This window comes from Crotalus tigris, unplaced genomic scaffold (genome assembly GCF_016545835.1).
Source record: "Crotalus tigris isolate CLP2741 ecotype Arizona unplaced genomic scaffold, ASM1654583v1 scf7180000024345.2110221, whole genome shotgun sequence".
Lineage (NCBI taxonomy): Eukaryota > Metazoa > Chordata > Lepidosauria > Squamata > Viperidae > Crotalus > Crotalus tigris.
The window spans coordinates 1639095-1660818 of record NW_024100514.1 but is presented as its reverse complement, the minus strand read 5'-3'; the positions used below and the strand labels follow the sequence as shown (position 1 = coordinate 1660818).

The window sequence follows — 21724 nt, the reverse complement described above, 5'->3', positions numbered from 1 at the left end:
ATACTCCCCCCTCCCAACCCCCCAACCCCCTCCCCCCTACTTCCCAGAGCTAAATACAGTTTTAAAAAACGAAAAACATAGAATTTAAATGAACATCAAACAATTATACATACATCCAAAAAACAAAATTTTAAACACTTTAACTCCAGTGCATAAAAACAGAAATTACCATCCTTGAACATAAGTTATTCAAAAGCTTACCCTTAAATATACATCATTCAAAAGCTAAATAATACTTTCTAATATCATATTTATTCTATATAAAATTCACCCATCTTTTCCACACCAAAATATATATCTCTTGCGACTGGTCTTTCAGATAAGCCGAAATTTTTGCCATTTCAGATAAATAAGAAACTTTAAGAAGCCATTCTTCTAAAGTAGGCAAAAAATCCTTCTTCCAGTATTGTCCAATCAGCAACCTGAGAGCAAGGGGCTTTTTGAGACAGTTATTGTAATTGACAGTCCTGTTGCAGAAACTTAAAGGCAGAGTTTAGAGCAGGGGTGTCAAACTGGCGGCCCGTGGGCCGGATGTGTTATACGCAGGCCACACCTACCCCGGCTCCGCAAAGGCAAAAAACACTGTGATACATCACAATATGCCACATGATGCGATCAAATTTGACACCCGTGGTTTAGAGTAATCGTTGCTTGTAGACCTGAGTGCGAGAGGTCCTTGGTGCTCTCTGCCCTTGGTTGTTTTCTTGCAAACTAGGTAATGTCATCAGTGCTGTCACTACCGATGATGTTACCTAGTTTGGATAATAAAACTTTGGCAAGAAAACAGCCAAGTTCAGCGAGCACCAAAGACCCCCTAATTTCAACCCTCAATTACAAATATTCTCCTTTATTGAGATCAGCGTTTACCAATCTGAGCCATTTTAAGATGTGTGGACTTCGGCTCCCAGAATTCCCTAGCCAGTCACACATCTGAAAGTAGCCCAGATTGGAAAACAGTGATATACAGTAGATCAACTATCTCTACAAGGATTTGTATGGAGATGTTACACTGTAAAATCTGTCACTTCAGTAGCGTGACTGATAAAAGGATGGATGATGTTTCTCATCCAGCACAGAGAAGAGAGGGAGAAATAGATAAGCATACTTATTCAGTTATAGGTCTTTTCATGTTGTTTTGCATGTACTTGGATTGTAGCAGAGATATTTAAAGCACATCCTTACCATGCATATATTTTTTTTTAAAAAAAAAGGAAAGCAAGCATTGCCAGCACTTGGGAGGAAAGAAAAATCCTTAGCTGGACAGTGTCTTTATTAGGACCAGCCCAAATGCCAGGAAAACTTGGAATGCAAGCTTCCGAGTCCTCCAAAACTATTCTTCAAAAGGGTACAAAAAGCAGCTGATGGAAAAGAGAAAAAAAAAACTTAAAAAGAAAAACAGGATTTGCAGTGAGTCATTTATCATGTTGATGCACTGCAAGAGATATTTTGGTCTATTTCCTCTTTTGGGAGGATTGGCCCAAAGTTATTTTTAAACTATTTTAGTTTCATTCCTTTGGGGCGGGGTGTGCTGCCTCCTGTATGTGTTGCCCTTGTGAAGAATGTATGTTTCTTTGAGATTCAAATTGCCTTTATCAGATTCTACTTATAGTTGAATCTACAAGAGGAGAATTAGAGGGAGAAGCCATACTCAGCGATAGAGCACACAGCAGGCATGCAGAAAACTCCCTGTTTATTTCCTAGTGTTCCTTGAGAAGGTCTACGGCAGTGGTTCTCAACCTTTTTAATGTTGCAACCCCCAACCGGTTGTAAGTCGAGGACTATTCAACCGGTCGTAAGTCAAGGACTACTCAACTGGTGCAGCACCGTTTGCAGACTGGGACTTTTGGCAGGCTCAGCAGGGCAGACGCAGCCTGGACAATTCCTATTGGCTTTTGAAAGCCAATAGAATTAGACTCTATTAAAGAGAGTCTATTCTATTGGCTTTCAAAAGCCAATAGAATAAAAGTGAGTAGCACAGCTAAGGAAAAGGAGAAAAAAAATGACAGACTGCGTTGTTTGGCGACCCCCGTGAAATGGTCGTTCGACCCCAAATGGGGTCCCGACCCACAGGTTGAGAACCACTGGACTACAACATTGCTGTAGAACAGGGGTGTACAACCTTGGCGAATTTCAAACTTGTGGGCTTCAACTCCCCAAATTCCCCAAGGAGCACCCCTGCGGTAGACTGAGCCACAGTTTGACTCAGAATAAAGCACCTTCCAATATTCCTCCAAGGAATCTGCTATAGAACCACACTCACCCTGTTTCTGACCTACACTCAAACCCCTTTCCTATTTTGAGACGTGGTGTAAAATGCCTGTTGGGGGGAAATTGTTGAATGCCCCCCCCCATATCCAGAACAGGCCAGTGACTCGATGAGATGAGCTTGTGAAGAGCTTAACACCCCAGGCTGCTCCTTTCAGCTGTTTCAAAACAGAGGGGAAAGACTTCAAGAAAATTTTGAGCCATCACCCTGTTAGAAACAAAATTCATCCAAATCAAAAGAGACCGTCTGCTTAAAAGAAGGAGGGAGGGAGGGAGGAATTGATCTATCTTTGTTCTGGGAACCTGCAAGCACCTAACCATCAAGAGAGGAATGTCTGTGGAGATTCTCAATCATCCAGATCATGGTTGTCCCAAAGGTGCTTTTTCAAGAGGCAGCTAAGAAGCTTCTTAGATGAGAAGTGAAACGTCTTCAAAGAAAAACAAGAAAGTCCAGTTGCCTTTTGAAAAGCCAGATGTCTTTTTACAGGCCATGCCTGTGCTGTTCCTATCCCAAAACTTCTTTCCCAGCTCTGGATCTTCTGATTTGTTCCATCTCCTGCTCGTCTTTCTCCCGTGTGTCACAGGAACGGCAGAACAGCCAAAAAAACGGGACTCCTTCAGATGAACCAGCTCAGCCATTCACTACTCCTGAGGGACAAGCTTTGCGGGTGAGTCTGGTGTAAAGTGGACCGAGTTGGTTGCCAGCACACTAACCTTCATTAGAGCACTTAGATCTCTGAGCACTCCTTGCTGTCTAGGATTGAGATGAGCTGGGCTTCCAGTTCCCCTGTGTGTATTTAAAAAAAACACAGTACATTTATGTTGACATGATTGTTATTAGTACTTGTTAGAAATTAGGGTGAGTGGTAATAAGCAAAAGCAATCAGCACATTTCCAACATTGTTGTTTTGATTAGTTTGGTCATAAATCAGTGGAGGTGCTGCAGTCTGTGACTTTAGTCAGAGAAAGACCTGCAGGGAAAGTTTCTTTTGCCTATAAACTCATAGCTGGGGTTTCACTCGCCAAGAACAAGGTCTCTAAACTTGGCTGCTTTATGAATTGTGGACTTGGCTGGCTGGAGAATTATGGGAGTTGAAGTCTAGAAGTCTTAAAGATGCCAAGTTTGGAGACTCCTGTCCAAGAAGAGCAGGTCTTGTGGAGGCCATATCACGTGGGCTGCCATATCTGGCCCAGAGGTCATAGGCAGGGCCAAGAGTCAGAGAGACAGGGCATGGTTTCCAACCTGAGGAGAGAGGCTGGGAGATGTTTTGAGTGGCCTGGGGTTCAAGGCCTTGCCTAAATTGAAAAACTGATGTCCTTTCCTCTCTAGGAGACATGTCAGTTTCCACTGCGTGGATCTCCATTAGCATATTGGAAGGCTTAGCACCTTCTGAATTGGCAGTATGGGTGCTCACAAAGGGGAACTGGGAGGCAAATGATAAGAGCAGGGTTATATGCCACAATGTAAGCCCCATTCTTTTGTATATGTGTTGTGACATCATGCGCAGACAGCATGAACAGAGCTGTTTCAAAACGCTGAAAGCATCAGATCCTGTTGGTGCCTCTGAATAGCAGTCAACTGCACTGAATCTAAGTTGCTACGTAGGGAGTCCTCAACTTACAACCATTTGTTTAGTGATCTTTCAAAGTTACAATGGCACTGAAAACAGTGACTTAAATGCAGTCCTTGCATTTCAAACCATCTCATGGTCATAGGGTCAAAATTTGGACACTTGGCAACCAGCATGTGTGTATGATGGTTGCGGTATCCCACGGTCCTGCGGTGCCCATATGCAACCTTACCAGCTGATTTTTGACAAGCAGAATCGATGGAGGAAGTTGGATTCACTTAATTGCAATGGTTGACTTAACTGTGGCAAAAAAAAAGCCAGCAAAATTGGGCGCCAATCACTTAACAACTGCCTTACTTAGCAATGGAAATTCTGGTCTCAGTTTTGGTCATAAGTTGAGGATTACATGTACATAGATGACTGACTGCTTCTTGTGTCTCAGCTACAGGATAGGGGTCTGTCAGGTTCTCCTCTTCAGCCTTGGAATTGGATGAAAGAGGGATATTCAATTCATCAAATTCAAATGTGACAAATTGTGCAGGTCCTGATATTGCTCAACTGCAACTTCCAGCGCTCCTAGCCACCTTGACCAATAATGAAGAATGCTGGGAATTGTGATTCAGCAACATATCTACAAGAAAAGAGCCAGAGGGGAGGACGAATCCCTCCCATCCTGCTGTCTGTCAATGCCTGCTCTCTCCTGCCTTTCCATTTGTAAATCTACTTTAGAGCATTCCAGATCTCTTCTGAAAAATAGTCTGTCAGGGTTCAAAAGCAGTAAAGTAGCCGCTCAGCCAGAGGCAGCAGCTTCTCGCTGCAATGAAAGGTTTATGAGATCAGAAACTGCAAACACAAGGCTATTCCTGGTAGATACATTTAAGGATTAATGTTCCTACATATTTGCACAATTGATTTTATTTTAGCCATTAAAGGAGACACATTTATGTTTAAAGCTGATTGACTATATTCATAGCAATAAGAGAATTGCTATGTGCATCTCGGTATCCCATAGGGAATAAAGCTTACAGTAAATCCATGTAGGTGCATGATTAGACTGGTGTCATTTCTGGCTATCGAGCCCAATTTACCCCTGTTTTTTCTATCTCTGTATGTGCTGTGCTATATCCCAATCTGCACCCTGTTGTTACAGTACAGGGCAATCAGATTTGGCCATTTACCAAGGCTATTTGTGTTTCTAACCCCTTTCCACAGATCATCCCTTTGCCTGACACACACCCTTTGCTTGTCTTTGTCAATCCTAAGAGTGGTGGAAAACAAGGAGAGAGGTGAGAACAGTAGGGTTGGAAGTGCGAATGTGGGAATAGGGCAGGCTAGGCAATTTAGGACAACTTAAGCCAACTTTGCTTTTGAATCCAAGCAAACCAAGTTGTTTCAGAACATTTTTCTTCTTATGTTCCCAAATGTTTTTTTTTTTTGGGGGGGGGAGCATAATATAAATCCTGAGCTGCCTATATAATGCCATGAGTCCAGTACCAGTGGTGGAACCCCAAAATTAAATTTAAAAAAATACAAATTATATATTTCTAAAAGTTTGGGCTGATGATTAAGGCACCAGGCTAGAAACTGGGAGATTGTGAGTTCTAGCACCACCTTAGTCATGAAGCCAGATGAGTGACTTTAGGCCAGTCACTTTCTCAGCCTGTGGAAGAAGAAAAGCAATGGTAAACCACTTCTGAAATCTTGCCAAGCAAACTGCAGGGACTAATCCAGGCAGTTGCCAGAAATTATCTTTGACTTGAAAATACTATTATTATTATTATTATTATTATTATTATTATTATTATTAATAATAATAATCATCACACAGTCAGCCAGATGTTCAGACTGGATTTGGCATTTTTGTCTACCTATCGAGTCCTTACCAAGGACCTGGGCTAGGCAGATGTGGATGTTTGATGGTATTACAGATATCGTCGCAGGATGGAAGCAGTTCCTAGTAAGGCCGCCTTTTGCAATTGACTAATGGCGAATTTGTCAATGCCAATGGTATTCAAGTGGTGCTCCAGTTGTTTTAGGATTGCACTCAAGGGGCCTATTACTATTGATAGTATTATTATTATTATTTATTCCAGAGCTATAATTGCACTTAATAATGAACTAAAGGGCCACCATCAGTAAACTGTTGGACAGTATTACTTGGTCTGTTGGGTGGATGTTTGGGTGGTTTTAGGGGTGGGGAATTGTGGTGGGTGGGAGTGTGTTTGGGGATTATGTGTGTGGGATCTGGTCTTTGAGTGTCACGTAAATTTCGTTGTATGTGTATACTGTGTATACATATACAATGACAATAACGTTTATTTTATTTATTTATTTATTATTATTATTATTATTAGTAGTAGTAGTAGTAGTAGTATTGTTGTTGTGGTTGTTGTTGTTATAACCAAAATGTCAAATCCTGTGTAATTTCATTATATTTGCCTGAAAATGTGCAGATTTTCTGCAGAGGTTGCTGAAAGTTTACCAATCATGGGACATATTTATTTTTTGATCAATAATTTGTTTAAAAAAATGTTGGCATCCATTGTTGAAAAGATGGCCAGTTCTGATGTAGAACATACAAGCATGGTTTGCCTCTGTGTGTAGGAAGGTTCCCAAGGGACCCAGAATTGGGGTTTCTAATGAGATCTGAAGGTCCCTGCCATTCATGTTTGATGGGATGCAATATTTATTTCTCTGTCAAAATGGATTTCTAGTTTGGATTTCATTGGGTTTTTTTTTTTTTTTACTGTTTATGTCTTGTTGACAGAGTGCTGCGGAAATTTCAATATCTGCTGAACCCACGACAAGTTTATAACTTATTAAAGGGAGGTCCTGGACCTGGGTGAGTTAATGTGAACTTCTGTACATCAGTCTTGATTTTCCTGTTTATCTGTATTTCATGTCTTTTTGCAGGATCAGTAGCTAACTTGGGGGCGTGTTTTTGTTCTAGCCTCAATTTTTTCCGAGATATACCAAATTTCCGTATCCTAGTTTGTGGTGGTGATGGCACTGTGGGATGGATCTTGGATGCCATTGGTAAGTATTATTTATATAGTTTTATTAAATATTTTTTAAGAAGAGGATTAAAAACTAATACCAAATAATAGAAATAGGAAAAAAAGAAAAGAAGGAAGAAATCAAAAGATAACGCTAAAAGTGCAAGAAAGGAAAAAGAGTAAAAGAAAAAAGAAGATACAATGAAGTATCTTTATAGCAGTTTTAAGAACAATTAAAATTTATCTCTTACTTTATGGTTACAACATAACTCTGTTCTTTCTATAATCTATTCTGTCTAATCATCAAAACCATAAACCATAAGCTCATTTTTTCTCTTTTTCAAAATGTCTATAAAGAGGTTGCAGTCAGCAAAAAACATATGTTTTTTTCTGTTCAAAGAAGTCAAATTAACCATCTCTGCATGTTTTATCATCTTCATCAATTATTACCTTACTTGCTGTACCCAGCCACGCGTTGCTGTGGCTCAGTGTGGTTAAATGGAAAAGAAAGAAAAGAGAAAGCGCATGTTTGTAATATGTTTAATTTCACAATGCTTGTGCATATACAATATTTTTTGTTGTTCCATTGTGCAGACATAGAGATTACGTCCAACAGATGGTACTGTTTTTCAAAAAAGCATGTTTTTACCTTCACAGGTGTGACATCTATATAATATAGGTATATAAAAACATGCGCGTATTTGAATGCAAAATTTCAAAGCAATTGGTGAAGAACTTTTGGAGATTTAAGATTTTGAACAAACGAACATTTACATTTTTATTTATATAAGATTGTGGATAATACCAAATCTTTCCATTTGGGGGCATACAATAATCTCGCTGCAGTTATCATGTATAAAACAAAGTTCCATGACTTTTTTTCCAATTGTTTGTCTATCAGTCCCAAAAGAAAAACCTCTGGTTTCCACTCTATATTAATCTTTAAAATCCTTTAATCAGCACATGTATTTAAATCCAGAATTTTTTAGTTTTTTTACACATTCACCAAGCATGATAAAATGTCACTTCTTCTTATTCACATTTCCAAAACAAATTTGAAGTGCTTTTATATATTCTAGACAATTTGGCAACATATACCAATGATGTGTTACTTTATAAAAATTTGCATTAAAATAATTAAATGTTAATTTCAATTCTTTCAATCATATATTTTCCCATTGTTCCATGTGTAGATTATAACCAAAAATGTTAGCCCACTTTATTATATGTTCTTTCATTTTTACTCCTGTTTCAAATTTCAGTAAAATATGTTCATTATTTGTACACATTTCTATTTCAAACTCAGTCTTTTGTCTATATTAACTGTTTCTAATATTAGTAAATTAGAACCCTTGACAACTATATTCCCTCTGCTACCAATTCTTCTCTTGATTTTATTTTACATGACTATGATTTCCTGGCTGCTGAAGATCATTAAAACAATATTTTTTTGCACCAAAACCCAAAAGCCGATTAAAAGTACCCGTAACATGCCTACAATCTTACTAACTGGTTGTCAACTAACATCCCTGTTTTCGTTCATATAAAGACAGAAATATTGCCAAATTCTAATAAATTATGCACAGATTATTTTTCATGTTACTTCTTCCTCAGATAAAGCCAACCTACCAAGCCGGCCACCAGTGGCTGTTTTGCCTCTAGGAACTGGCAATGATCTGGCCCGTTGTCTTCGTTGGGGTGGAGGTGAGTAACAGTTGCCAGCAGGCCTACCAGGCCTCCCTTCTGCTGCACCAGGGGTAGGCAACCTTGGTTCTTTTATGAGTTGTGGACTTCAACTCCCAGAATTCCTGAGCCAGCATGACTCAGCTTGGAAACCTCTCCCTTTCCCCTCAGCATGGCTGGCTCAGGAATTCTGGGAGTTGAAGTCCACGAGTCATAAAAGAGCCAAGGTTGCCTACCCCTGTCTACACCTATGAACCCCAAAACTTGATCATTCACTTTGATCTTGTGAAGAGTATTTTTCATACATTTTTTTCTAAGCCCAGATTATGACCAGTGGGCTTACCGAGTACCAGCATGGAAAGGAACTTGACAGGAAATTAAACTCATAAGCTTAGACAGACTCTAGATTTGTCTCTGGAGTTGTAGATTCTGGATATGATGTGTTGTAATTTCAGGAGATCCTAAAACTTGATGTCTGGACCCATCCCCTCCTCAGGGATATCCTAGACCAGTGCCCCCCAAATTTTTGGGCACCAGGGACTGTTTCCGTGAAGAGAGGTTTTTCCGTGGACTGGAGGAGGACCTGGTTTCACATGCTGCCTACATCCCACGGATGGGACTTTGCTTGCTTATGTGGATCAGTTGCTGGCATGCTGCAGCCCGGTGCCAGTCCAGGGACTGGGGGTTGGGGACCCCTATCCTAGACCATGCCATATTCCTCCAAGCAATGGAAATAATTGATTTAAGCTGAGACCTTTTTGTTTTGTTTTTTTCAAATAAGAGTTCTACATATATAAGGATCGCCACAATTAAGGAAAAGAATGTGGCAGTGAAACTCTAATCAACATCTGACCTGGAGAATTTCAAAGAAGGAGCGAATTGATAATTTAAACATAGTTTGGAGTCTTGAGAGGGTGATTAGACTGAAGTTTAATCAAAACATTCTAAACTTCACTAGGGAGGAAAATAAATATTTGTACTGGGGAAAAAGGAGAACGGAGAGAAGCTTAGGATTAGTTTTTTCACTTGCTTACTTTTATGAATTGGAGTATTGACTAAAGTGGAACTAAGTAGAGAATGAAAAACTCTACTTTCTATTGGGGAGAGAGGCTGCCTTAAAGTCATTGCTGACTCCTGGCAACTGCCTGGATTAGTCCCTGCAGTTTTCTTGGCAAGATTTCAGAAGTGGTTTGCCATTGTCTCCTTCCTAGGGCTGAGAGAGAATGCCTATCTCAGATTCATTGGTTCATTAATTTGGTTTCTTTTCACCTCTATTGTGTATACTTTTATTCACATCTATCTTTTTGTTCCTACTGTATATACTATATCTTTTAATATGTAATGAAATAAATCAAAATGAAGGAAAAACATTTATAAAAGAAATATTTCTGGGAAAGGCTTCTATTCCGGCAAAGATTTGTAGTTGGGAATAAGGTGAGGCCAAAATCAAAATAAACCCCTTTTAGAAATAAATTTCAATAATACAATTAGACTCCCCTTATATTCTAACCTTGAATCCCAACCTATAGAGTTTGAATTCATATATTCATGGTTAAACATATGACTCCAAGTATTAATAGCACACCATTTATAATAAGATATAGCCAATAAGAGGGATGAAGTCCAACTGGGGCATTCTTATTTCAGATCTCTACTCAGCCATATAATTTCTGCATACTTCTGATGGTCACTGCCTTTGTGGGCAGGAGTAAATTGTCAAAAGGACGGTTACCTATGTGAAATGGATCCACTTCTGACAAAATTAGCTCGGTATCACAACTGCTTTCCATTCTAGCTTAAGGTATTCCACACTAATAATTTATAGCCTCTTCTAGAGTTATCCAAATATTTTTGTGCCAAAAATAATAGTAAAGCAAGCAGACTTTATGTCACTTCACTGATGGGTAAGTGATGCTGTGAAGATTTTTAAGGTGCTAGTATGAAAACAACCTTAGTTTTGCCCTTAAACCAGAGGTCCCCAGCCTTGGCTACTTTATGACTTATGGACTTCAATTCCCAGAATTCCTCAGCCAGCCATGCTGGCTGAGGAATTCTGGGAGTTGAAGTCCACAAGTCATAAAGTGACCAAGGTTGAAGACCCCTGCCTTAAACAGTACCAATAGGAGCAGTAGCATGTGAGTTAGTGTTAATATATAAGCAAGGAAAAAGAGTTTGAACGGCCTGGATGATTCATTCTTAGCTGAAAATTGCCTGGCAAGATGAGAAGAGGCCAGATGATAGAGATTTCATAGCCTCTTCCCTTTCCTAAACAGTGAAATCATAAATCTTGACCCTTAATCCTCCCAACTAATGCTCTGCTCTTTCCCAGGTTATGATGGTGAGAATCTGGTAAAGATACTGAAAGATATTGAAGCAAGTAGCATCATACAGATGGATCGCTGGTCAGTGCAGGTGATGCCGGAGAACCCTGATGAAAAAGGAGACCCTGTGCCCTATGAGATCATCAATAACTATTTCTCCATCGGCGTAGTAAGTAGAAACAAATGAAAACAAGAGAGAAGGGTCATCCTTTGCTCAAGAAGGCAAAGAGGGGGTAGTTATCTCTATGTGTACTGAAAGAAAGAGTAGTGATGATGCGGGGACTGCTATAAGCTTGCTGTTGCCCTTGAGGACAGTAGGCACAGAAAGAAAATGGCTATCATAAACAGCCATAACAATGAAAAGGAAGAAGGAGACAGGATTTAGTAACAGGGAGAGACAAGATGGATGTAGTGGAATCTCCAGCTAGACTGGAGGGAAGTGTTAAGAGGGGGCCAAGCTTAGAGTCCTTGCACTGCAGGAAGTGGCACAAAGTCAGGCTGACTTTCCCCAGAATCCCTGAAGCCTTATCTGATCGTTCCCAATGAAGTCTACCTGGAGAGATTCTTGTAACATAGGTGACTAGCCATAAAGCTTCTGCTTGAAACTATTCACCAGTGGTTGCAGTTGCTTGTGCCTGACAGTGGTAGTTTTGGAATGAACTAGAGAGGTTGCTAATGGGTTTAAGAAATGGAAGGGGAGAGATAATTTTTGTCATAGAACGCCCAGAACGGAGTTCCGGCACCTTTTTTGGATGGAACCTTGTAGGGTAGGCAAGGCGGGTTGTATGACATGTGTGAGTTCCGGCGCCTTTTTTTTTTTTAAGAAAAACACTGGTTAATTGTATGGTTATCTCTGTGCTGAGGCATCTCTCATCTCCACAAAACACTTCTCCAGCCCTGACTTTCTCTTTTTCACTTTCCTTTTCTTCAGGATGCCTCAATTGCCCACCGATTTCATGTCATGAGAGAGAAATACCCAGAGAAATTTAACAGCAGGTTAGTTCAGTTGTGGAAGAGGGTAGGGGTTTCCTGTTGCTGCTGTCCTGTCCCTTTTCAAGCCTGATTTGGCAATTCTGAAATCTCAAGTCTTCCTATGAAACTCAATATAGTGCTTTTGTGTTCAACTCTGCCTCTAGAAATATCTCCACTCCCTTTGACACCCTGATTTGATTTTCCCGGGAATATATAAGGACAGATAGTCCTGCAGAGAGATTGGTTCTGCACTGGGCAGTGAAAAGTGAATACCTGCCATGGAGTGGGGCCCCCAGCTAGCAAGCCCTATTAGTGGATGTATTTGCCTGGGTCAGAAGTAGGGCTCAACCACACACACACCCTCTACATTGTCCCTTTTCTGAATAGGATGAAGAACAAGCTCTGGTATTTTGAATTTGCCACATCGGAGACTCTCTTTGCCACGTGCAAAAAGCTCAAGGAGTGTTTGTCTCTAGAGGTGAGCATTTCCTTTGTGGTCCTGAGTTGATCGCTGATCTGGGTTGGAAATTTGTTCACTCCTGTAACCAGCGTGCATTTCTTTGCAGCAGTGTCTACCACAGAGTCACACTTTAGGCCCAAAATGATTTTATTTTGGCCTGGAACATTATGTTTCCTCTGATAGCCTTTCCTTCAACTTTCCCAAGAGGGCATATACATGGCTTGGTACATGTGAAATAATAATAATGCCTCTGTGAACCTGTGTTTTTCTTTCTTTGACGCTGATTAGCCTGAAGCAATCTATTACATTTTCAGCATTAAGACTTCTACCTCAGGCAAAATAGTTAATAAGAAGCTTGAGTTCTCAAACTTCCTGCTCCTAGCAGTGCCATTTCTGCATATTTACCCAGCTGTGCAAGAATGGATCTAGAACTTGGATTCTATAGTGCTATTCAAATTATTGCATTAAAAAAAAACAATTATTGTCTTGCTCACCTTCCTTTTTTATGTATGTCTCTACCAAGTGCTGTGGGCAATCCCTGGACCTCAGTGGAGCCCTCTCTGGAGTAGCTGTCCTCAATATTCCTAGCATGCATGGGGGTTCCAATCTTTGGGGTGAGACCAAAAGACCTTTGGGGGAGGCAGCGGCACGTAGCACAGCTGGAGGAGCAGCACAGCCTCAAGTCATCACTGAAGCTGAAATCCTGAAGAACTGTGTACAAGGTGAGACAGAAGAGTGGGTAGATAGTACAAAGTTTGAAGCCTTGTAGATTGGGCTATTTACATTGTAGTAAGTATGACAGAGAAAGGCAGGCATGGCTTGAGAGGGTGAATGAAGAAAGGCACACAACTCCTAAGAGGCCAAGATAGATTAATACTGTGCTGCCCTTTCTGAAACGTTGTGAGGACTTGAGGTGACAGGGTGACTTTTCTTATCTTTGGCTTTTCTCCTTCCAATTCTCTATCCAGATCTGAGTGATCGACGGATGGAGGTGGTGGGCCTGGAGGGTGTATTTGAAATGGGACAGATCTACACAGGTTTGAAGAATGCAGGCACGCGGCTGGCTAAGTGCTCTGAGATCACCCTGAGGTAGGTGGGCTGTCAAGTCAAAAGGTGTGTATTGTCTTGTAGTTGCTGTTTGGAACTCTGACAGCCTTTCCTTCAACTTTCCCAAGGGGGCATATACATGGCTTGGTACATGTGAAATAATAAAGATGCCTCTGTGAACCTTAAGAGTGAATGTCTGTTAATGGTAATTGACACCCTTCTTAGGCTGAGTTGAATCATTACCATTATGTAGAATGACTCAGTGAGTGTTCTTAGGCAGCCATTATCCCTGAGCCTCATCCCAACTCCACATCTGACATATGAGATTAAGAATACTGACCATAAAGATTGCTGCTGGGAAATGCCTAGGCAGGCTGGTGGGGAGAGCTCAAGTGGGGATTAGCCTTGAATTGTGCAGTTACAAGAGACCTAGGGCTGAGCCCCTGCCCAGTCCATGGGGCTTCATCTGTTTATTCCCAAGAGAAGGCAAGCAGTCTGGGAAGATTCCTGTATTATAGGCAGAATACAATAAAGTAGTTAGTGAAATCTACACATGTGGATCTGGTTTCTTGCACCTGATAATCGCTGTGATAATATGTGATATGAAGGTGTGATGATGCTAGCTGCAGTATAGACAGATGAAGGCAGGAAATTATTACTAAGATACTCCATCTTCAGTATTTGTTCTTTGGATAATTGCATGAGGATCTCTACAAAATCTGAATATTCATCATCATCATGCCAACTGCCTGTTTTTCTCACGTCTTTTTTGCAGAACTTTCAAGCATCTTCCCATGCAGATAGATGGAGAGCCATGGATGCAACCACCGTGCACAGTAAGCACCTCCTAAGGTCATATTCTGTGTTTTATTGGGTATGAAGACCTGTTTTGGTGAGGCCATAGAGCTCCTTATTATAGAAGGCTTCATAACCAGCTCAAGTGCATAGCTGGTGCATTCTGGTAAAATCTGAAACTTGCAATACATAAGTTGCTGGAATATGAAAATTGCTAAGAACAGTTAATGAAAGGGCTTTATTACTTTAAGCTAATCCACTAAGGCAGACATTTCATGAAAATATATGTAACCTACACTGTTTCAAATAAAAAATAATTTCAATGAGTAACAGTTAAAAGCTATCCAAAACAGATGAGTTTTTAAAACAGTCTTGAAAGCACCTATAAATAGGGCCAGCCATTTGCCTTCTGAGAGGAAATGTTATAAAAGAGAGCCACTGAGAAATGCTCAGTCTATCTCTTGGGTGGTCAATAAGAAGTTTGTAAGAGTAATCTTAAAAGTTAAGTCAGTTCATGTTGTGCGAAGGCAAACCTCAAGTTTCAAATAATCATTGGCTGCTCTTTGTGTAATAAAAAAAACGTTTCCACCACCCTTTTCTTACAACACAGCTGATCAGAGAGCATCTGGACAATGAGGAATAAATGATTATTTCCAACAGTGATGTTTATCAGGATATAGTATAATTAATGCAGTGGAATACGATTAAAACCTTTTCCCTTTATCAGGATTTCTGCATATATATATTTTTTAGTTTTCAGTTTAAAAAAAAATAGAGGGTAGTTCCAACTCCAGCTGGGTCATTGCAGATTTTTTTAGGACTTTTTTTTTTTAAATGTCCCAGAAATAAATACCCAAGAAGTGACATCCACCAGAAAAGCTGGTAGGTTGTTTTCAAATTGCCACTCCTAGCTAACTGAAACAAGCCACATTACTAATTAAATAGTTGTCCAAGATTTGCAGCAGGCCCATTCTTGTCCACTCAAGGCCAAAATATCACTTCAAGCAGGCTGCAAGTGATCCTTGAAAACACCTGGACTTAGATTAGGGCCTTAAAGATCAACTAGCTGGGTTGGAAGCTCTATCTTGACGGCCCGATGGAGTGCGATCGAGTCTATGTTAACTTATAATGACCATGAGGAGACCTATCTGTGTTTTAGTTTGTTGAAGAGGAGATGCAATCAGACAGTGGTTGGTCTGCTCTAATCATCCAAAAGCTGTGATATGGGGTGTTGGATGGGAAGGTGGAGGAAAGGCCTGAGTCCTGCCGTAAAGTCTTGACACATTTTGCTCTTTCTTTCAGATCAGAATAACTCACAAGAACCAAGCTCCAATGCTCATGGCACCCCCTCCTCGTTCCTCCAGCTTTTTTGGCCTGAAAAAGGGACCCCAAGAGACCTAAATGGGGCTTCTGTTCCTTTATGGGAGCAGCTGCTTTCACCAAAATGCAACTTTGGGTACTCTGTTGGGGTATTCTGCTTTGTGCCACAAGGAGAGCCCTGTTCTGTCACCACTCTCCATAGCAAATTAGAAGAAGCCAAATTTCTATCTAGTACTTGGAAAGCAAGATCCGAATTCTTAGCTTTTGCAACATACATCATTCTTGCCCATTTCCTAGTTTGGAGCAGGAGAACTTGGGCTCTCTGCCTGTTAGGTTTTGCAGCACCCTGTGATTGGGTGTTGCCCTCAGGTTTCCTGCGTATGCTAGTCTCCCTTTTAATGTGTGGATGCCAAATTCTTCCTTTGTTGCCCACTAAAAAGCCTCTGTAGACGGCTACCTCTTGCCGTTCAAATTCTGTTCCTTGTAGATTTTGCTTTTTGCACTTGCTGTAACTACTGAAAGACAATGGTGGCACCAGCTGTTCTTTCCTTCCCCCTCCTCTTCCTTTCCTCTTTTTTTAATTTATTATGATTCCATGCCAAGTCCTTTCCTGTACAGTTTTCTCAGAAGAGCTTCAACGTGGTAATAAAGGGCTGAGCTTGGATATGTTTTTCCCACTGTAATCAGTTTTCTTGGCGATAAGCAGAAGTTAGCTGTTAGATGGTGGGTGTCCCAGTTTTTAAAAAGTTATCTGCCTTTTGGTCAAAGCTTGTAGAAAATGAAATGAAGCATGTTACAAGATTTCTGACCCACAAAACAGTAAAGAAATGGAATCTCACCTTTGGCTCATTTTACCTGCTATTGTGGGAGCACAATCTCAGTCAGGCATCGCCATGTGGGCATTAAATACTAGGGCAGGAGCAGCTCTTTAGAAGTCATGAACGTTGACACCCAGTCAACACAGCCAGTGGTGAATGATGTGTACATCAACATCTGGAGGGCCACAGGATTCCCCTCTCCTCTCCAAAGTTCTGTGCACACTGGCTTTGTAACTTCTTGCAATTGTGCAGCAGAATATGCACAGAAGCATGAAACGTACATGCAATGTGTTACAGTTGTACAGAGGATCAAAAATTGGGGACGTGCATATTTGCTGGTATATCTGCTCACAATAGAAGCCTTAATTGGATTCGTAAAGCTGTCGGCATGGATTTGCTGCTTTTCCCACTTTCCTTCACTATGCTGTGCAAGAAGGTAATGTAAGATTACATTACACAGGAATAATAAACAGGGCAAAAGCGAGCATTATAGATTTTCACTGTTGCAGGTTTGATGTTTGATTTAGTCATTTCAAATTCTATCTGTCAAGGATTGGGATAGTTTTTAGTACTAAGTGTGTGAAAACTTGTTCAGTAAAATTAGGGGCCCCCGGACAATAGTCAATAATGTTTTTCACAATTAATCTTATGAAAGTCAGAAGGCTGCTATTTTATTTTGGTATAGCATATTGTTTATTCCTTTGTGGCACTAGGATTATGCTCTCTTTTTGGAACGTACCCTGAAAAATCAACAGAAGATGCCTAACATTCTTCCTCAAATGAAATTTCTTGGCACACAGCACTCCAATGCAATTGTGTTGTATAAAGGCCCAACATCTTTTTCTGTTGCAAGGCACCCATAAAAAGTAAAACACAGTGCAATAGAAAAAGAGTAGAAGAACTTAATCCCTTCCCTCTGAAATCATCCTCACCTTTTGCTAGTTTTATCCCCATAATGCCCCAGATCGGTGATGGCAAACCTTTTAGAGACCGAGTGCCCAAACTGCAACCCAAAACCCACTTATGTATCATTGGGTGCTGGGTGGGCGTGTGGCCCACTGGGTGGGCGTGTCTTCGATGGTAACGGCACACTGGGTGGGACTAAAAAGTTTAATCAATCAATTCCAACTTTGCGAGATCTTTTTTTGAAGTTGAAATTGATTGACTGATTGAACTTTTTTTTTTTGCACATGGCGGCGGAGGCCTAAAGCGAAAAGATTTTATAAAACCCAGCTGAAGGCCTAGGACTGGGGTGACGGCACGCGTGCCCACAGAGAGGGCTCTGAGTGCCGCCTCTGGCACCCGTGCCATAGGTTCCCCACCACGGCCCCAGATCTATATTTTGGAGGGACAAGCTTTAGGGACCAACTGTTGAAAGCAAAGAGTAGAGCATTTATTTTCCATGAATTCAGAGGAGGCTGGGTTAATCTTGTTCTAAGACATCAGTGTAGTTTTATTTGTAACTGTGTCCAGCCATTGTGCTTTGTAAACACTGGTTTATAACTTAGTGTGAACCCAGCCAATGTGGCTCAGTCAATAAACCGCAGCTGGGTGATGTATGAACCATTCTGTCCCTCACAATTTCTTCAGTAAAACTTCCACTGCTGGAGGGCTGTGCAATAAAGAAAGAGACTATAGTTTTGGCCTGGGATGGGAAATAGGATTTCAGGTAGTATCTTGGGAGATGCCACACCTAAGGATACCAAAAGCAATGAGCACAGCATGTTTAAAGAATTAAGGCCTTTCCATATTTCCACTTTTAGCACAATAAAAGTGCAGCTTTCCATTTATTGCATCTAATTTTGTACATTTGTCGCAGTGGCATCATGTTCAAACAGAGAAGGAATCTGGCACTGCCATTTTTTTGTTTAGTGACTCATGGAATGAAACAATAGAGTTGGTGTCTATACCGTGTGGGAAAATCCATTTTAAACCACAGATGTTTGTCACAGAGATACAATATGCTGATATCTATGGTTGCCCCTTTTCATGAGCTGCAAATGAATCCTATGTTTGTGCTCTTGCATGTTCCCAAGTCTTGCACAACCCTAACCTGGTTAGAATAGCAGGGTGTAACTGGGGAGACCCAGTTCACATCCCCATTCAGCCAGGAGCTACACTGAGAGTTCTGAGATTAAAATGGAAATAAGAGGGAGATGTCAAGGGCTCCCATAGAAAAAGCACAATATAGCTACTGTTCATTACTGATAATGAGGAAACTTGATATGTTATTTCCATGCGTTTTAAAAGCAATATCAAACACAGCTCTCAACTTAGCAGCTTGAACTAGGAAAACGAAGGGAACATGGAAACAAAAACATTGGAAAATAAAATACATCAAACAGAATATTTTATGGCCTGCTGAGCAAAACAAGGCTGCTTAAAAGAGTCAGCATTTACAGATATTTTCTTAGATTTTATTGGACTTAATGATGCCTCTGTGTTGTTATGAAATAAGGAATGAATCTGAGCACTTGCACCCTCTACTGTATTCAAATTATAGTACAGTACGGCATGAGGGTGCTTGAAGGAGAACAAGAGATCTAACTGTCTCCAACACTAGAAAGAACAAAACAGTTGGTGGTACCAGCATGGTCTCCCTTCAGTGCTCTGCATTTAGTCTTACACAACCTTTCTTCGGACTTGGTGATAGTAACAGAATAACAATTGGAAGGGATCTTGGAGGTCTTGCAGTCCAACCCCCTGCTCAGGCAGGAAACCCTATACCATTTCAGACAAATGATTGTCCAGTCTCTTTTTAAAAACCTCCCATGTTGGAGCAACCATAACTTCTGGAGGCAAGTTGTTCCACTGATTAGATGTTCAGTGGAAATTTCTCCTTAGTTCTAGGTTGTTTCTCTCCTTGATTGGTTTCCATCCATGTTTCTTGTCCTGCCTTCAGGTGCTTTGGAAAATAGTTGACCCATTCTTCTTTGTGGCAGCCCCTTAGATATTTTAAGACTACTATTATGCCATCCCAGTCCTTCTTTTCATTAGACTAGGCATACCCAATTTCTGCAGCCTCTCTTCATATGTTTTAGCCTCCAGTCCCTAATCATCTTTGTTGCTCTTCTCTGTACTCTTTCTAGAATCTCAACATCTTTCTTATATTGTGACCAAAACTAAATGCAGTATTCTGTGTGCTTTTACCAAGGCATTGTAAAGTAGTATTAACACTTCACATGATCTTGATTCTATCCCTCTGTTAATGCAGCCTAGAGCAGCACAGTAATACAGTATTATAACTGTTTTAGTCCAGTTGGGACTTGGCCCTCACAAAATCTTGGAACTATTGAACTGAATACTTTATATGGTCAAGTGTGATTAGAATCCCTCATGAGCCTGGGGCCATCTGAATGTGTTAGACTACTGCTTTCACACCCTGTAACCAGCTTGATCAATGATCACAAGTCAAGGATGCCTGATGGGAGGAAAGGTTAATTAGCAAATGGAAGAATTTGTATACCAAAAATGGGAGTTGTGGCCAAAAAATGGGCAACCGTAAACATAGTCTGCACTGCTGAAGAATTCGTTCCACACCTAGCAATTCAAACAATATATTTTTCAGTAGATGTTGCTGTGATGAGTTATTTCTACCTTGGCTATAAAATGAAAGTGCCGTGAAGCTAAATTATTTTTTGAGATGCTTTGGTTCTCAGGGGATTATTGGTGGATTGTTGGTCAGTTTGTGGAAACACTAGCCTCACCCTCCCTGTAACCACACCACAGGGTTTTTCAGGGGAAAAGGGCTTGGCTGACTTTTCAACCTTTCACATTAATGACTTGTAGGATTTTTGCAGACAGCCAGATTAATGCAGTATGAAATAAGAATGGGGAGATAATTTATTTTACTGGCTTATAACATCATGCAGTGGGCTTATTTTCTGGTACCACATTCTTAAAGTAGAGCAGTAATATTTTTCACTCATTTTCAAACTCCTTTGGGAGTTTTTCAGAAACAAAAAGGAAGGAACCAAAACTGCCTTACAATAATAGGCTCAAATGGGACAAACGATCATCCCTGATCATTCCAAAATCTTCACGATTAGAACTTTTTATCAACTGAAACGGAAATGGAGTGATTTCCAGCCTTTGCACATTTGCCTTATCTCACCCTCAAATACAAATAAGAGAAACTTGATAAACTCCAATCTTACTTTTGCTGATAATGATATAAATATAATGAAGAAAGGATCAGGATGAGTAGCCTCGTTGCACAGCCATGCCAGTTTTTGTTTTCCCCAAAGATTTTGTTATAGGGCCATGCAGAAAGTCTTTATATTACTATAGCAACATGTTTAATCTGTTTTTGGTGGTTATTGTTCCCAAATGGCTTGTAGCTGCTCATATGGATGTCCATCTGTACTTAGAAAAGGCAAGACCAGCTTTAGATTTCAGTCTTAGTAAACAAGTCTTACATTACAAGTCAAGCATATCATTTTAATTGCAAAGCCCCTTCCTCCAATTTCAGAATTTGTTACTCCTCCTCCTTAAGCCACCCTGAGCAGAGACACTTGGTGGCAGCTCAGGGTGGGCCTGAAGTTGAGGCCTGGGCCTCAATTTCAGCCAGGTTCCACCACCACTGCCACTCAAAAAGGCCACTGTGTGCCATTCTTCAAGGGTTGCGAACCTTGGGGAAAGGTGGGTGCCACATGGTCCAGTGTTCCCCCAAAACTGTGTGAGAATGGGGCATGCTTTTGAGAATGTTCATCAGTGTCAGATATTGATGAACTTGGCAAGTCATATAAAACATGGCATGTCACCTTTGATATATGTGTCATAGTTTCGCCATCACTGCTCTAGACCATGGCCTGGCTTGAGAATTATTTTTCTTATAAATTGTGGATTCCTTTGTCCACTTTGATTTGCCTCATATCATTCTCTTCCCAGGCATCCAATTTCAAAAGAATCTCTGAAGTTTATTCTCTGACTGTATTCTCTGAAGAATATAAAATGGATGCAGATACTCGTGCTCGCTTTATATCAGCCTGTCCCTTATCCTGTTCTAGAACCTAGCACCTCTTTTTGGAAAAATTTTTTGCAGAATTTGTTTTGTGAGATGCAGCCACCCTCATTCCCCATTTCTACCTCCAGAATTGCCCAAGATTTCTTCTGTGCTTTCTCTCTCCTCCTCTTTCTGTCCTCTGGAGCCATTAGTACCCAGTTTGAGCTCTGGTATCTTGCTCACACGCAGTGTCAACGAGGCAGCTGGAAATCCATTTTCTTATGAGGTGGTCTGTTTGTGTTGATTAGTTTCTACCCGTGTTTCCCTGAAAGTAAGGCCTATATTAACAATAATCCCTAGCTTGACTTTTTGGGGTGGCCCTAATATAAGTCCTATCCCAAAAATAAGCCCTAGGTTTGGGGTGAGGCAAGCACCTAAAAATCAAGCTGGGGTGGGGGTGTGGAGCTGCCCCATCTGCCCCACACCCACTTACCCTGCAGCCCAGGCCTGCATTTCTCAATCACAGGGCTT

General features: G+C 40.7%; 1 protein-coding gene across 3 annotated transcripts in view; it reads left to right on the top strand.

Annotated features, from left to right (window-relative positions):
• The window catches only part of DGKA (diacylglycerol kinase alpha), an 86758-nt gene extending 70664 nt beyond the window's left edge, over positions 1 to 16094 (top strand). For all 3 annotated transcript variants that reach the window (XM_039326779.1, XM_039326778.1, XM_039326780.1), the window contains exons 13-24: positions 2850 to 2933; positions 5049 to 5122; positions 6604 to 6678; positions 6787 to 6872; positions 8447 to 8536; positions 10845 to 11005; positions 11768 to 11832; positions 12196 to 12286; positions 12792 to 12990; positions 13237 to 13357; positions 14091 to 14151; positions 15413 to 16094. In XM_039326779.1, the coding sequence (XP_039182713.1) occupies positions 2850 to 2933; positions 5049 to 5122; positions 6604 to 6678; positions 6787 to 6872; positions 8447 to 8536; positions 10845 to 11005; positions 11768 to 11832; positions 12196 to 12286; positions 12792 to 12990; positions 13237 to 13357; positions 14091 to 14151; positions 15413 to 15511 (1206 nt within the window). In that variant the 3' untranslated portion in view covers positions 15512 to 16094. The remainder of the gene's footprint in view (positions 1 to 2849; positions 2934 to 5048; positions 5123 to 6603; positions 6679 to 6786; positions 6873 to 8446; positions 8537 to 10844; positions 11006 to 11767; positions 11833 to 12195; positions 12287 to 12791; positions 12991 to 13236; positions 13358 to 14090; positions 14152 to 15412) is intronic.
• The last annotated feature ends 5630 nt before the right edge of the window (positions 16095 to 21724 follow it).